The 15161-nt window shown below is 50.2% G+C and overlaps 1 protein-coding gene across 1 annotated transcript in view; it reads left to right on the forward strand.

Moving 5' to 3' along the window:
• The window catches only part of SEZ6L (seizure related 6 homolog like), a 59621-nt gene extending 48499 nt beyond the window's left edge, over window positions 1-11122 (forward strand). The window contains exons 13-17 of the mRNA XM_054712854.1: window positions 4352-4546; window positions 5276-5308; window positions 7084-7195; window positions 8568-8670; window positions 10841-11122. Coding sequence (XP_054568829.1) covers window positions 4352-4546; window positions 5276-5308; window positions 7084-7195; window positions 8568-8670; window positions 10841-10870 — 473 coding nt within the window. The 3' untranslated portion in view covers window positions 10871-11122. The remainder of the gene's footprint in view (window positions 1-4351; window positions 4547-5275; window positions 5309-7083; window positions 7196-8567; window positions 8671-10840) is intronic.
• Window positions 11123-15161: the final 4039 nt, after the last annotated feature.

The raw sequence follows: 15161 nt of genomic DNA on the forward strand, positions 1-15161 counted from the left end.
TGGTTGTTGTTCATGGATTGTATGGGACATTTCACTAAACACCGTGTATGTATGTGTGAACGTATGTGTGTAGTATGTATATATGTATCTACATGTGTGTGCATATATATTAGGGAAACTAGAGCTCAGGGGGAGAACAGATTAACAGTAGTTATCATTTATTGAAGGTGTAAAATACATTGCTAAATGGATTATATATCAAAGTATTTGTGAATATGTTTATGTACATATAACACATATATACACATATGTATATATGTGTGTGTATAAATGTGTGTGTGTGTGTGTGTGTAAAAAAATGCAACTCAAAGGCAAATATGATTAAGGTCATACACTTGCTCGAGGGCAGAGGTAGGATTCACATTTAGGACCCTGGTCTCCAAGCTCAGTGCCCTTTCCACCAGCCTCACCTCCACCGTTAATTCCCCGTGGGTGGCAGGGACGTCCGAGGGGAATTCTAGCCCTAATCCCTTCACCACAGCCACATCCTTTGGGCCAAGTTCACCTGGTTGGTTCTGTTGTGTGTTAGATTGGGTTCCCCAAAAACAGGTGTTGATGTCCTAGCCCCAGTACCTGTACCTGCGACCTTCGTTGAAAAGAGAGTCTGCAGGTGTCACCCAGTTTCGGGGAGGTCACAGTGGGTGAGGATGGGGCCCATCCAGGAACAGGTGTCCTTGTTAGAAGAGGGAGATTTGGACACGGATGGAGACACGGGCGAAGGGAGGACACCACGTGATGACAGGCAGAGACCCGAGTGCTACCCTGCAAGTCAGGGAACGCCAGGCACCACCAGGTACACCGGGAGCCGGGACGAGGCCAGGAAGGATGCTCCCCTGCAGGTCTCAGAGGGAGCTGGCCCGACGGACCTTGACCTCAGACCGCCAGCCCCAGAGCTGTGGGACCACACGCTGCTGCTGTCCTAAGCCCTCCCGCGTGTGGCACTGCCTTACAGCAGCCCGGGAAGCAAGCTCCCTTCCCTTTTCCTCCGGGTGACTTGGAAGGGTGAGGGATTTAAGCTGCAGAGACCCAGACACGGAAAGCTAAAAATAAAAGCTTATTGTAAGACACTGGGAGGTGATACGCTTTTTATAAAGAAAGAAACGGCACTCCGCTAATGAGGACAGTCTCCAAAGGCCCTCGGGGCCGCCGCGGCTGCTGGCTTCCCGAGAAGCGTGTCTCCCTCGTTTCGGGGGGCGCCTTTCCCCGAAACCTCAGCGTCGGAGCTGCAGGGCTCAGTGGAGACAGCCTCCGTGATACCCGTGCTAGTGAGTTCACGGGCCACGTGGGTGTCAGGAGACTCACCATCCGCCCTGAAGCCTAGGAAGTGACCATGTGGTTCCCATATAATTAGCTATATCTGGTTAACTTACTAGTTTTTTTTTGAGGAGGTAACACACATAAGTTGAAAGAAAAGATTATATTTTTATTTCATTCTTAAATAACTGCAGTTGCTACTCCAGGGATACATGTGCCTGTGGGGCTCCACCGAACTTCTCAGACCTCAGCATCGGGCTGGACTCTGCCACGTTCATTTCCTGTTCCATGTGGATTTGTCACAGTTCTTGCTCCTTAGCACAGCAACCACACAACAGCCAGCTTTGCAAAGATGAGGGAACATAGCTCTGTCTCATGCTGAAACTGGGACCTTCCTGGAGCTTGTAGTTCCTGAGGGTCTGAGAGATGTCACTGTGTCTCCTCAAGATTTTACAAAATCTCACAGCACCTCTGTGAGTTCGTGGTGGCACCCCAGGGCACCTTGGTGCACAGTTTGGGAACCATGGTGGTGGGTGGGCCCTGAAAATACAGCAGTGGGTAAACAGACACGATCCCTGCTCTCATGAAGCCTGGGGTCTATTGGAGATGAGCGGAGGAAAACAAATCCATGAAGAAAATAGCAATGGATAAGCATCACCTCCTCCAGGAAGACCTCCCTGACTGCCTAGGCTAGGTCATGTTTCTCTCCTCTGAGTTCCCATGGCACCTACAGTTCAGCTATCACAGCACTTGCTGTAGCCTATGGCAATGATCTGTTCAGATATTCAGAGAAGCAAGCACATAACTCACTTGCTGGGATTGTAGCCATTAATTCTCGCATCCTTCGGGCTCAATAGTATTTGTTACTGTTACCGTCGTCGTTATTGTTAGTGATACTAATGTGGCCTTTATTGACGGTGGCGTGGTAAATGACTCCTCAGGCTCCCATCCAGAAGACATAAACCACGCTACCTAGAGTGATGATGTGACAAATTCAGTGAGGGTTTTATGGGTGGCTCTCTGGAGAAACACTTAGGGACTTCCCAGGAGGCCCTGGCAGAGCCCATGTGGCCAGACTGTGACCCTAGTAAAAGCTCCCATTGATGCGCTGTCCCCAAGATGCCTTAGGGGTGGAGCCCCGGCACTGAATCTAGGGGGTTGTAGTGCGGCCAGGTCAGAGCAGGTGAGGACACCTCCCCTCATCTCCCTAAACCCGCTGGCAACATCCTCCTTTACATCGAGGTCTAAGAGTTTATCCTCTGTCATTGACTATCTCCCCAGGGCCAGGGCAGTCCCTGGCACGGGGTTGGCATCCAGAAAATATTTGTGGAATACCTGAATGTTAAGTAGCATGAAGGCAGGGGCCATGTCTACCTTGTTTATCATTGTACTAGTCAGAGGTGCTCAATAAATATCTGTGCTCCTCACTGATCTGTTATTTATGAAGGGAAAGGTTGTGGGGAAATTGTTCTGCGTTACCATGGCCACCTGATGGCCACTTTGCTACATTGCAGGTAATACACGCATTTGCAGTATAAGGACCCTCACTTCCCCTCCACCCAGAGGGGAGGGAAGCAGCCAGGAATCAGATGGGCATTTCATCCCACCTCCCATCCCCCACCCGCAGCCTGAGCCCTCCCTCTCCCAGTAGAGCACTGGTTTCCAGGATTCCTCTGGAAACCCCTGACCTCCCCAGCCACGACCGGGTCAGGCAAGGTTTGTCCTCTGTGCTTCCCGTCACAGCTGTTGCTGCACTGGGTTGCAGTCACCTGACCAGCCTTCTCTCTCACCCACTAGACTGACTTCTGGGCAAATGGAAACCACACTTTCCTAGTTCTCCACTCTTTACCCATCTTCTGGCACAAACCTGGCCTGAGGGGCAGAGTGTCTGCTGGACCCTCCCTGCAAATGAGTGAATTCTGGACTCGGGGCATTATGAACTATAAAGTGTAGTGCGTTGGGCTGCATTTCCCAAGGAGTGTTAAGTACACCCCTGGTGATACCAACGTGGCTTGAGACGGTGCCCAGATTAACTCTCTGGTGTTTTATTTTGTTAAGAAGATGGAAACTGACATTTGAAATATGTGATTATAGAAATAGGGGTGAGGCTAAATTGTATTGCACAATTTCAATGGAAAAGCAAATCAACAGAAATAAGAAGTACTAAGTAAACGATAGTACACTTGGTATGAAAAGACAATAGAAATTGTAAAGGCCACACCAATAACCAGTGTTGATTGGGTGCTCACTCTGTGCTGCTTACCTACATGCGTGTGCTCATTTAATCCTCCTAGCAACCCTCTGACATGGCCCATTTTACAGATGAGGACATTGAGGCTCTGAGAAGTCAATACCCACAGAGGTTATTTATGATGCTCCTACTATATAGGTAGGGGTCATTTATGATGCTCCTTCTGGATACCAGGCCCTGAGCTTCAAGCAAGCCTTAACAGTGAGGGAAACTGATATACAACAATTAAATAAATACTGCTGGGGTGGAAGAAGAACTGGAAAGACTAGTGACTGAATTAGGGGTAGGAGGCAACCGGGAAGACTTCCTGGAGGTGGAGAAATGAGGAATGAGAATGGGAAGACAAGACTGATCCAGCCTGGGTGGGCAGTGAAGGTGTGAGTGGAGAAGCAGAAGGAATGTTTTATCATTTAACGTCACCATCCATCATTTATAGAGCATCTAGGACATGCCAACAGGATTTTACACCATAATCTTATTTCATCTTCCAAGTCCCTATGAGATAGGTACTACTATTAGTCCCATTTTACTGATGAGGAAACTGAGGCTCAGAATCTGTCCGTGGCCCTTGCTGGAGTTCACACAGCTAATTAGTAAGTAGCAGAGCCAAGATTTTAACCCATATTCCACAGCCCAGTACAGTCTACTGTGCCCATGTGTAACCCATGCCCAGAGGCAGGAGACAAAAAGGTGAGTTTGAGGAATGGGAACCAGTTCAGTGCAAGGTGGGGATGTAAAGGGGAGAACGTTGCAGAGACCAGCCAAAGCCAGATCAGGCAGGCTCTGAGTAGGAGTCCCCAAAGATTCGCATCCTCTCACCTGGGCTCCTTTTGGCTTGCGTTTCAGCGGAAGAGTCCCTGGCATGCGACAACCCAGGCTTACCAGAAAACGGGTACCAAATCCTGTACAAGCGCCTCTACCTGCCAGGAGAGTCCCTCACCTTCATGTGCTACGAGGGCTTCGAGCTCATGGGCGAAGTGACCATCCGATGCATCCTGGGACAGCCATCCCACTGGAATGGGCCGCTGCCTGTTTGCAAAGGTAAGGAAACCTACTTGACACGCACGGGACGGAGGAAGCCGGAGATGGCAGGACCGGCTGGCAGGGGTTCTGAATCTTCTCCAGAAAGCTGGGCTGCTGCCTTTCATTAAATCTAAGACACCACCATTATTTCCTGCACCGCCGAGAGAGGAAATAATCACTCTCAATGGAACTATGGCACGGTGCCTTCTCCTTGCTTAGCATCGTGGTGGTGTTAATCCTCACCCAAGGATATTCTTCCCATAGATATAGATATAGATATAGATATATAGATATAGATATAGATATAGATATAGATTTTTTTTTTCTTAGAGTAGAAGGGAGGGGGAAGGGAAAGCATCCAGGAATTTTCACCAAACTCAGTAGCCCCCGATAAATAAAACATAATACTAACTTCAGGAGAGTGTGGCATGGGCTTTTGCTCCAATTCTTTTTTTTTAATATATATTTTATTGATTTCAGAGAGGAAGGGAAAGGGAGAGAGAGATAGAAACATCAATGATGTGAGAAAATCATTGATTGGCTGCCTCTTGCACACCCTACTGGGGATCAAGCCCGCAACCCAGGCATGTGCCCTTGGCTGGAATCGAACCTGGGACCCTTCAGTCCGCAGGCTGACGCTCTATCCACTGAGCCAAACCAGCTAGGGCAGCTCCGATTCTTTTTGGCCCCATAACATGCACGACGAATCCACTTGACGTTGACCAATGCTTTCTCTTTCTCTTTCAGTTAATCAAGACAGCTTTGAACACGCGTTAGAAGGTGAGTCCCGGAATGAAAACATCCAATAAATCGAACTCATAGCAAAAAAACACAAGGGCAGGTCCTAAACCATCCTGGTCCAGGTGCTCACAAAAACACAGACAGTAACAAAACATCTTCCTTCGCCTGCTGGAGGTGATTTCAAAACAAGTGATACTGCAAAGAAAAAGTCATTGAATTGACATCTTACCGTCCTCACGGTGACCTGGAAGGGCTTGGACGCCAGTTGTGCTCCTGAGAGTAGGAAATCTGAGAGTCCCTCTGCCTGACAAAGGCATCCGCCGCTTGAAAAACTTTTCATCCATGTGGTACCTTTGGAGAAACTGAATCCCATGATGCCTGGCCGCCTACCCTGAGCATCCTCTTGGTTTCAGGAGGGAAGCGGCCCCAGGGGGGTGGTCTGAGGTCTGTTTTTCCCTGGGTCTTCCTCTTCCCCAGCGCATCTGTCCCTGTACCCTCTTGTTCCCTGTCCTCCTTTTATGAGGAATCTCCAAGTAAGATGTATTAATGCGCAACAGATGCTGAAAGCTAACCAGAGTTTACTTCTGTTTCATTTGGTGGCTCCTTCCCTCGCAGCCCCGCTCCTAAAGAACCACTCTGCATTCTGTGTCCCCGCCATTCGGCGTTCCCAACCCGCTTGCCTGGACCATGGCACCGGATGGTTGTTGGTTTTTATTTTTATTTTTTTTATTTTATTATTATTTTTTTTTGATTGTTGGTTTTTAAAGCTGTGACCAGTGGAACCGCTTCCACTATTATTTTTGGAGCCATTTAACTTCCTGACCATAGCGGTTCCCTCAGAATCTGGGGCTGTGGGAATCGAATGGCATTAGTCACTCTTCCTAGTAACAGATGATGTTTTAATCCGAGCGGGCAGGGCAGGGGCTCTAATAGAACAGCGCATTACTAGTCACTCCCCTGGGGAAAGAGGACATTGGTGGCAGCGGTGTCTTTCGGGCCATCCCGTCTCTGCCTTTGCCAACCAGCGAACCATGGGAATGTCTCAGATGTGTGGGTGGCGGAGGAATGACAGCGCTGATGTACTGTTCTGTGCTCGTGCGTTTATTGTGGGCGTTAGGGTCACTTTTGCACACTCCGTAGAGTGGCGGGTAATGAATTCTAGATTGATGTGCAGCTGAGCTCTGTTGGGCATGGCATGGAGAATAGCAGAGGGAACCTGGAGGCCGAGAGAATGTGCAGCCACGGCCGCTGAGAATCAAAACTGGGTCTTCACAGTTGGGGTACCACGGGTGTGTAGTACTGAGGCCAGCCCCAGCTGCCCAGCGCCCTCTCCTGGAGGGGCTGATAAGGCAGCCCTGGGAGGGACCCGCCAGTCTGGGTACAACAAGCTCCCTCCACTCCACGGAATGCCGGCGAATCTGCCTTCCTGGTTTGCGCATTGGGGATTTCTCCAAGTCTTCCCTTGAATTGGATTTTAACCAGCTTTCAACTGTACCCCCCACCAAAGAGAAATGGGCATGGTATGACCAGGGTTCAAGGACTGTAATTCTCGGGTGCCCCATGACCACCTTACCCAAGGGTGGGTCTGGACTCGGTTGCAAAGAACCAGCACGAACTTCTCTAGGCTCCGCCTCTTTCCCCCTTGGAGATGGTTCTCCAGAGGCTAAGGCTCACTGACATCGGTTCTTTGGGTGGGTGCGGGACTGGGAGGGTGGGTGCGGGACTGGGAGGGTGGGTGCGGGACTGGGAGCCAGGGACCCGGGGTGGGCTGAGCGTATGCGGCCCGAAGGCCTCACTGGCTGTGTGTTCAGTAGCAGAAGCGGCAGCGGAGACATCACTGGAAGGAGGAACTATGGCGCTGGCTATCTTCATCCCGGTCCTCATCATCTCCTTACTGCTGGGGGGAGCCTACATTTACATCACCAGGTAGGGAGCTCCGGAGCGAGTTGGGGGGCTGCCATCCCCTCATCCACTCGTGTCCCGAGGGGCTGGGCATTTCACCTCTCTGAGCCTCAGCATCTCCACCTCTAGTTTGGGGACAGTGGCATTTGTGTGAAATGACATTGGAGTAAGGACTTGAAAGCAATGCTAAGATAAGCTCTGCAAACCTGGGCTAAGAGAAACAGCATGTGCAAAGGCCCTGAGGCAGGTATTTGCCTCATAATGGGTTTTTCCTGCCCTCCTGGAGCTCACTGTCTAGTAGGAAGAGAGGGGAAATACACAAACAATAACACACTGCGTAAACACAATGACGGAACGAGTGGCAACAGAGGAGGAACCACCTTTAACTAGGTGGTCTGACGCAGCACAGTATTCGTAGGTGCTCAATAAATGCTCATGGTTGTTATTGTTTTGTTTTTTTTTTTTAAATATATTTTATTGGTTTTTACAGAGAGGAAGGGAGAGGGATAGAGAGTTAGAAACATCGATGAGAGAGAAACATCGATCAGCTGCCTCCTGCACCGCCCCCTACTGGGGATGTGCCTGCAACCAAGGTACATGCCCTTGACGGGAATCGAACCTGGGACCCTTAAGTCTGCAGGCCAACGCTCTATCCACTGAGCCAAACCGGTCAGGGCATCATGGTTGTTATTGTTGCTCTTTGCCTTAAAGAGGGACTTCAGTCACTTTTCAGGTGAAAACAAATTAAGCTCCACGCCCTCTGCAGTCCGGGGAGGTGCTGAGGCTTCAGTTATCGCTGCCTGGGTTAGAAGTGGAGGGCAATTATGATCTCAGCTTTCACCCCACTCGGATTCTCACCCACAAGAGGCTGTTTCCACACATCCGCCTTGTCCTTTGTGGAGGTGCCGGTACTCAGAAAGTCTCACTCACTGTTCCCCTCAGGCAGCGATTTTCAATGCGTGTGCCTTAGATTGTCAAATTACAAGTGACAACAGCCAACACAACCATAGCCTTCCATTGTGAATGCCCTGCTTGAACCATAAACATATAGGTCTTATAATAGAGTTGCATCTTACCGGTCACGTGGCATAATAAGGTTGTGTCTGATTGGTTAATTCTTGGTATCAGAAATCCTTATATTCTAAAGTATAGGTACCTGATTTTTTTTTTAAGTCACTTTGGAACAAAAAAGATAGGCAATTACTTTTTCTTTTCATAAATCAATCAAAATTATACCTATTTTTTATATTTTTTGTTGGTGTGTTACAGAATTTTAATAATCAGTCTGTGTGTGCCACGCGATGAAAAAGGCTGCACATTGCTGCCCTTAGGTATAGGAAGGCGTCTCCCAGTCCGGGAGGAGTAACTTCTCTCTTTTTCATTGTCCCTTCTCCAGATGTCGTTACTACTCCAACCTCCGCCTGCCCCTGATGTACTCTCACCCCTACAGCCAGATCACCGTGGAAACCGAGTTTGACAACCCCATTTATGAGACGGGGGTGAGTAGGTCTCCCCTCTCTCCCGGGCGCCTCCCTCTTTGTCTGCTCCGAATCCCCTGACATCAAAAACGGAAGGTTTCGTTTGCTTTTGCTCACGATGCCCCTGGCAGAGAGGTATGGCCAGGCTCCTCTCTCATCCCCTATGGCCCTGATGGAGCTAACTGCTGAGAGCACCCAGCTCTCGGTGCAAGCCGAGGACACACCTGTAACACTGCTCGCTCTTGGCAGAAGGACCACAGAAAGAAGGGGCTGCACCGAATACCCATGGAGAGACGGCTGAGATGGGCACACACCTTACCGAGCTCCACACTTTAATGAATGGCAGTGTGCAACACCCTACACATTTGAGTGGCCGGCCTGGTGTTGGGTATTAGGGGCATAATCATGAGCCAATGTACATGATCCAGCCATTAATGTACATATAGCCTTACAAAGGTTGACAGCTATCAGTAACAACAATAATATGTGTCATGGGCTGGGCACCTGAAATGCATGATCCCCGTGAGTCCTTGCAACTACTTGTGATGGATTCTGCAGTTTGCATTGTGGATGGATGAGGATAATGAGGTTCAGAAAAAGGTAAATGTGATTTGCCCACCGGAAGGCACAGTCTGGAGCCAGGATGCAAACTCTACCCGGTGCCATTACTCCTCACCCTATCCCGCCTCCCTTCAGCCTCACACGATCAAATACGCCGATGAATGTCTTGATTGCAACAGGTCATTTTTAAGGACCATGAAGGCAATTAGACAGGGTGCTACAAGCGTATAAGATGGGGGACACTTGGAAGTGATGGGGAAGGCATCGTTGATGCAGTGATGTAAGGCTAAGGCATGTAAGGTGAGTAGAACTTAGATGGTGGGTATAGAAGATGCCAGGGAGAAGGGGGAACCCATGCAAAGGCCCAAGACACAGGGGAGGAACCAGAAGATTGGTCATGACTTTGCAAAACCACAACCCTTCAAATTCACTGTGTAATGATGTACAACCACCTCCCAGTATTTGGGCAGCATAAACTCGACTTGTTCCTTGTCCTTACTGACGGTCCCTCACCCACCTCTTCTTCTGACCTCCTGTGTTAGTTATTGATTGATGTGTAGCAATCTTACTGAAAACTTTAGAGTCTAAAATAACACACACGTATTGTCTCATAGATTCCGTAGGCCAGGAGTCCAGGCACAGCTCAGCTGGGTCTCTGCTTCAGGGCTCACAAGGTGTCAGTCAGGGCTGCGGTCTCATCTGAGGCTTGACTGGGGAAGGAACCCCCTCCGAGCTCACAGGGTTGTCAGCAGCATTTAGCTCCTTGCAGGTGGTTGTCTGCCCACCACACTCCATATACCATGAAGCACAGGCATGATTGTATATCTGTGTTGACTCAGCAGAAACCATAGACTTCCATTAAAGCATGTGACAGTGACCTCTTCCAGGGCACAGCCCCTGGCTCCTTATATCTCCCCACTCCTGTGCCCGGGGCGCCTGGAAAACATTACACACACACTCCATGAATATCAGAGAAATTGAACTAGCTGCTACCCACATATTGCAGTCATTTCAGATATGACCTGGTCAGAAGAGGTCGTGTGTTATTTTGCATTCCATGTAGCTTGTTTCCCAAACCTTAAAAAGATCAAGCTGATGAAAAACCAGTACTTTAGAAACCAGACCTTGTTAATACTTATTAGAATAGTATATCAGTTATCTAACACTATCATCACGCTGCGTAACAAGCAATCCCAGAACTCAACCACTCAAAGCAACACGTTCATTGCTCATCAGTCTGCGAGGCAGCGTTTCCAGCTAGTTTCCGCGAGGTGGTAGCCCTGGTTCGCCTGTGCTCACTCACACATCTGGGATTGGCTAGTCACTGGCTGGGGGACTGAGCTCTGCTCTCCATGCCTCTCGGCTGGGACTAATGGCTGCCAAGGCATGCTCTGCTCATGGTGATGGCAGAGGGGCAGGGCACACGCAGAAACACACAAGCACATTTCAGGCCCCTCTCGTGACCCATCTCCTTAGAACCCCTTGGCCAAAGCAAGTCAGGATCAGAGCAGAAGGCACGGCAATGTCGCCTGGCCAACGTTGTGGACACGGGAGGGATGAAGAGCTAGAACCATCAACATGTCACTCTGCCACACAAGCGTCATTAGATCTACGCTTCTCTCTCTTGCAGGAAACCAGAGAGTATGAAGTTTCCATCTAGAGAGAGCTACACTTGAGAAGGGAACTCACAGCTATGAACTCAACTACAACCTCCTCGAGAAATTCATCCAGAGATCATGTGGCATTTGATCAAAACACCCCAGAGTGTCGGCTGTCTTTTCTTTGGACTCCTTATGGAGGACGTACTGTTTTCTTCACTGTATTTATTATATTTAAAACGGAAATAGGTGTGGTTGGATGTATTGCCGGTGCGGTCAGATTCGTGTCCCAGCCTCAATCGCTTCCGAAGGCCGGCGGGGGATCTGCGAAACGGCCAACACAGCAGTAGAGGGGGAAACAGCAGAGCCAGGTCGTTTCTCCCGTCAGCGATGCCATTCTACGGCTGCGTCGAATTGCATGCGTCTTTGGGATCCGTGCCCGTGGTGTGTCTAGTGCAAATCGCAGTCCCCAGGTTAGGTCGGGGAGGGTATTCTTTGTAGGATTGACTTGGGTTGGAATTTCCCGTGGATACTTCAGTAGGTCCGCTCCCAAACAAATCCTGTGTGTTTCCCGCTTCCAGATTCCCCAGCTTCTAAGTGGTCAGGCCACACCCCCTCCCTCCCGTGCCCCTTCTGAAGGCAGCAAAGGTGTTGCATAAACATTCTCTTTTACTGCCCTGGACTCCCTGGATGCTGGCACAATAAGAAAATGTTTTCTTTCTAGAAGAGTGATAAATGACAAGGAAAACTGTTTCAGAGAGGAGGAGAGACTTGAGAGTTCCCATGAAGAATTGGGCAAGGGAGAACATGGCCGTGGGAACCGAGTTAATAAAAGGTGTTGCTTTGACACTCCGTCAGCAATGAAGGAGCAGGTCATTCAGGCTACAGGCATCACAGTCGATCACCCTGTTCAGCGAGGCCGCCCTCCAGCTGTGATCAGAGATCCGCAGCCTTGGGAGGCAGGGCCCCCTCGCCCACAGAGCTGTAAGGGTGTGGGTTGGAGAGGAGGGGCCACGTCCTGAGGTCGGGGTGCGCTCTGCTCTTCTCCTGGGGTGCTGGAATGCCTGAGCCCTCAAGATGGGGAGCCTCCAGTGCCCCGTTTCTCTTAAAGGTGGGATTTCATAATATATTTGCAATCAAGTATTTCGGGGGAAGGGAGGTTTCTATGAGAAGAAACTGTTTTTCTATTGTCCCAACCTTGGCCCAGATGTTGAAGAGGGGGGTGAATGCAAAGAAACAGAACCAGGGGGTGAAAACCGCTAAGGAATCCGCATCCTACAGTTTGAACCCCAAAGAGAAGAATGGAGGCGTTGCAGGCCAGAAAGGAATTCATAAAGCACCTCACTCGTCACATGAGCATCCTTGTATTTTACCAGGGTCATTGCATCCCAGCCCAGTGGGACTGGTGAGCGAATAACTATCCAGGAAGAGTCTTTCCTAAATACAGGTATAAAGAAGGGGGGGCGGGGTGAGGATGCTGGGAAGGAATATGGGGCTGTCAGTCCCCTCCCTAGTGACAGCCGATGGCACACGCGTTCAGTGTTTTTGGGGTGCTCTTAGGCTCTCACGCACGCTCTCTAGAATGGTTTTAAATCGGCTGGTTTTCAAACAAGAGGAGATACTTCTGGCTGCCCTGCCTTTGGGAGAGTCCGGGCGTCCGTGTTTTGGTGGCTTGCTTTGGAAGCCTCTGAGGCAGAATAGGGTCGTGGGCTTTGTACACAGGCAATACCCTCCAGCAAGGAGCGTGAACCTCGCTCGGGCTCGGAGGTCTGAGGCTGGAACATTTCCTCCTGCCAGGAAGGACCGAGCTCCTACGGCATGCACGCGTGGCGCTCAGCAAGAGACCGTCAGAGGCCGCTCTCCGGCGCCAGAGCCCACCCCGTCTGGGAGAACCAGAGGACGAAGCGCTGGCACCCTTAGCGATGCCGTGTTTGGAGAAAGACCAACAATGCCAGTAACATAACCTTTTCTCAAGAGGCAGAAAGAACCCAATCCTTGCTTTTATTTCTCGTTCGATGATGACTCTAACCCTAACCCGGGGGCATCTGGCAAGAACTCTAGGAATGATTCTTCACTGTAGAACCAGCTGTGGTTCCGTGGAAACGAAACACTCGCCTTCCGTAAAGACTGACAACGTGTAAAGTCTTCATTCTAACCTTGACCCCCAGAACTGGCCACGCCATGGCCCAGGGATTCGTATTGGTTGTTGGAGGGATAGACGAGGTGTCGGTTTTTTGTTTCCAGGACACCAGTGTCCTAGTTCTGTCTTAGCAGCTCAGCACCCGTGACCACATTTTAAACGTTCGTTTTAGCCTGAAGGTGGACTGCTGGGCGCTGTATACAGTGTGATTGCCAAGACAGGTTGGCGTCTGTTTTTTGTCCTGACTGTGTATTTGTAACATGTAAAGGTAAAGAAATCGTCCTCCTAGTGCCAAAATGTGCCAGGCAGGCATCTCATTTCAGTCCACGCGTGTCTGTTTTTACAAGATCAATATGAAAACCCATTGGGATTCAATATTTCCGAACAGGATGCAATCTTGAGAAACTCGAGAGCCGCCGGGACCTCCCCCAAAGCCACTCTTTGTTTGTAAAACGGCGGGGAAATAACGTTTACAGGGATTTCGCGCTTCTGAGAATGCACGTGACGGCCGTGTCTCCCGTGCTCCTTCCTGTAAGCGGGATGTGTCCGCGGGCGCCCTGTCCCGTACAGCGCGCACACTCCCCCCTCTTCAGCTCGGAGCCCCTCCTGCCACTATTTGGGGAGGAGATGGGGGCGTAGAATTCTTGAGCCAACGTGAATATTCTGGTCGCTCTCTGATGGCCATCCTTACTGAGCTCCACAGACATGCTTTAAATCGGATCGTTTGAAGTCAGCTCCTTGGAGAGCCTACGGGACCCCAGGCTGGTAGCTCTGGAAACCGCCAGACGGCCGTGCAGAGCGCCAAGTGGCTGCGCAATCAGGGCGGTTGTGTGAGCGGAAGGGACTTGGCAAACATATGGGTCGGTTTAGGCTGAGCGTGAGCCTCGGGCAAAAATGACCTTTCTTTGGGGTGAGTCCAAAGAGTATGACTTTCCTGTGCCCTTGCGTGGTCACGGTGGGTCATCGGAGTTGTCAGCACCCCCAAAGGTAGGCTTTCTCCTGGGATGTTTTCATTTCCATTTTATCCCCAAACAGAACAAAGAGCAAAACCAACTTTCTAAGCTGAATAATGAAAGGACACCATTTTCCACTTTGTATATATTGATGCTAATAAAACATGAAAAAGAGCCAAACCTGTGGGGAGGTGATTTTTCTGGGGAGGAGGTTGGGGGGACACCCGCTGAAACTTGGAATGCCAAGGCAGGCCTGCCACCTTGGGAACCGTGCGGGGACATCCGGGCACTGTGTGGACCAGACAGGACCACTGCCGTCACCGGGCATACCACGTCCCCCCCGTCCCCCCCGCCCCCAGTCCGGGCTGCTCAGGCCGCCCTAACGGGACACCGTAGCCTGGGCGGCTTCCACAGCAGACGGTTCTTTCTCACAGCTCTGGACGCTGGGAAGTCCAAGGTCAAGGTGACACTGGTTGGGCTCCTGACGAGAGCTCTCTTCCTGGCTCGCAGACGGTGTCCTCACATGGCAGAGAAAGACAACCATCGCTTCTTTCTCCTCTCCCTCCTCCTCCTTTTCCTCCTCCTCCTCCTCCCCTGCCACCTCCTCCTCTTCCTTCTCCTCCTCCTCCTCCTCCTCCTCCTCCTCCTCCTCCTCCCCTACCACCTCCTCCTCTTCCTTCTCCCTTCTCATCCCCCTCCCTCTCCCCTTCCTTCTCCCTGTCAAGGTAACACAGTAACAACAACAATAACAATAATCATAACTGGCTGAATACTTTTTTTTCACATTTTAGACACACTTTTTTATTTTGGAATAGTTTTAGATTTCCTAATTATTTCCTTACATTTTCAATATGCGTTTGCACTAAACTAAGAAATCGCCATTCTTTTTTTAAAATATATTTTATTGATTTTTTACAGAGAGGAAGGGAGAGGGAGAGAGAATTAGAAACATCGATGAGAGAGAAACATCGATCAGCTGCCTCCTGCACACCCCCTACTGGGGATGTGCCCGCAACCAAGGTACATGCCCTTGACCGGAATTGAACCTGGGACCCTTCAGTCCGCAGGCCGACGCTCCATCCACCGAGCCAAACCGGTTTCGGCAAGAAATCGCCATGCTGTTATTACCGCTGTTTGCAATGTAGCTGCCTGGCACCTCGTGGGCACGCAAACGTTTGCAGGAGGAATGAACTTCAACCAACAGAGCAGCCCGGGATGTGCTGTACGGTCAGTGCCAGGAGGGTGCGGGGTCCCTTTCAG

The sequence above is a fragment of the Eptesicus fuscus genome, chromosome 23, assembly GCF_027574615.1.
Source record: "Eptesicus fuscus isolate TK198812 chromosome 23, DD_ASM_mEF_20220401, whole genome shotgun sequence".
NCBI classification, from domain to species: Eukaryota; Metazoa; Chordata; class Mammalia; order Chiroptera; family Vespertilionidae; genus Eptesicus; species Eptesicus fuscus.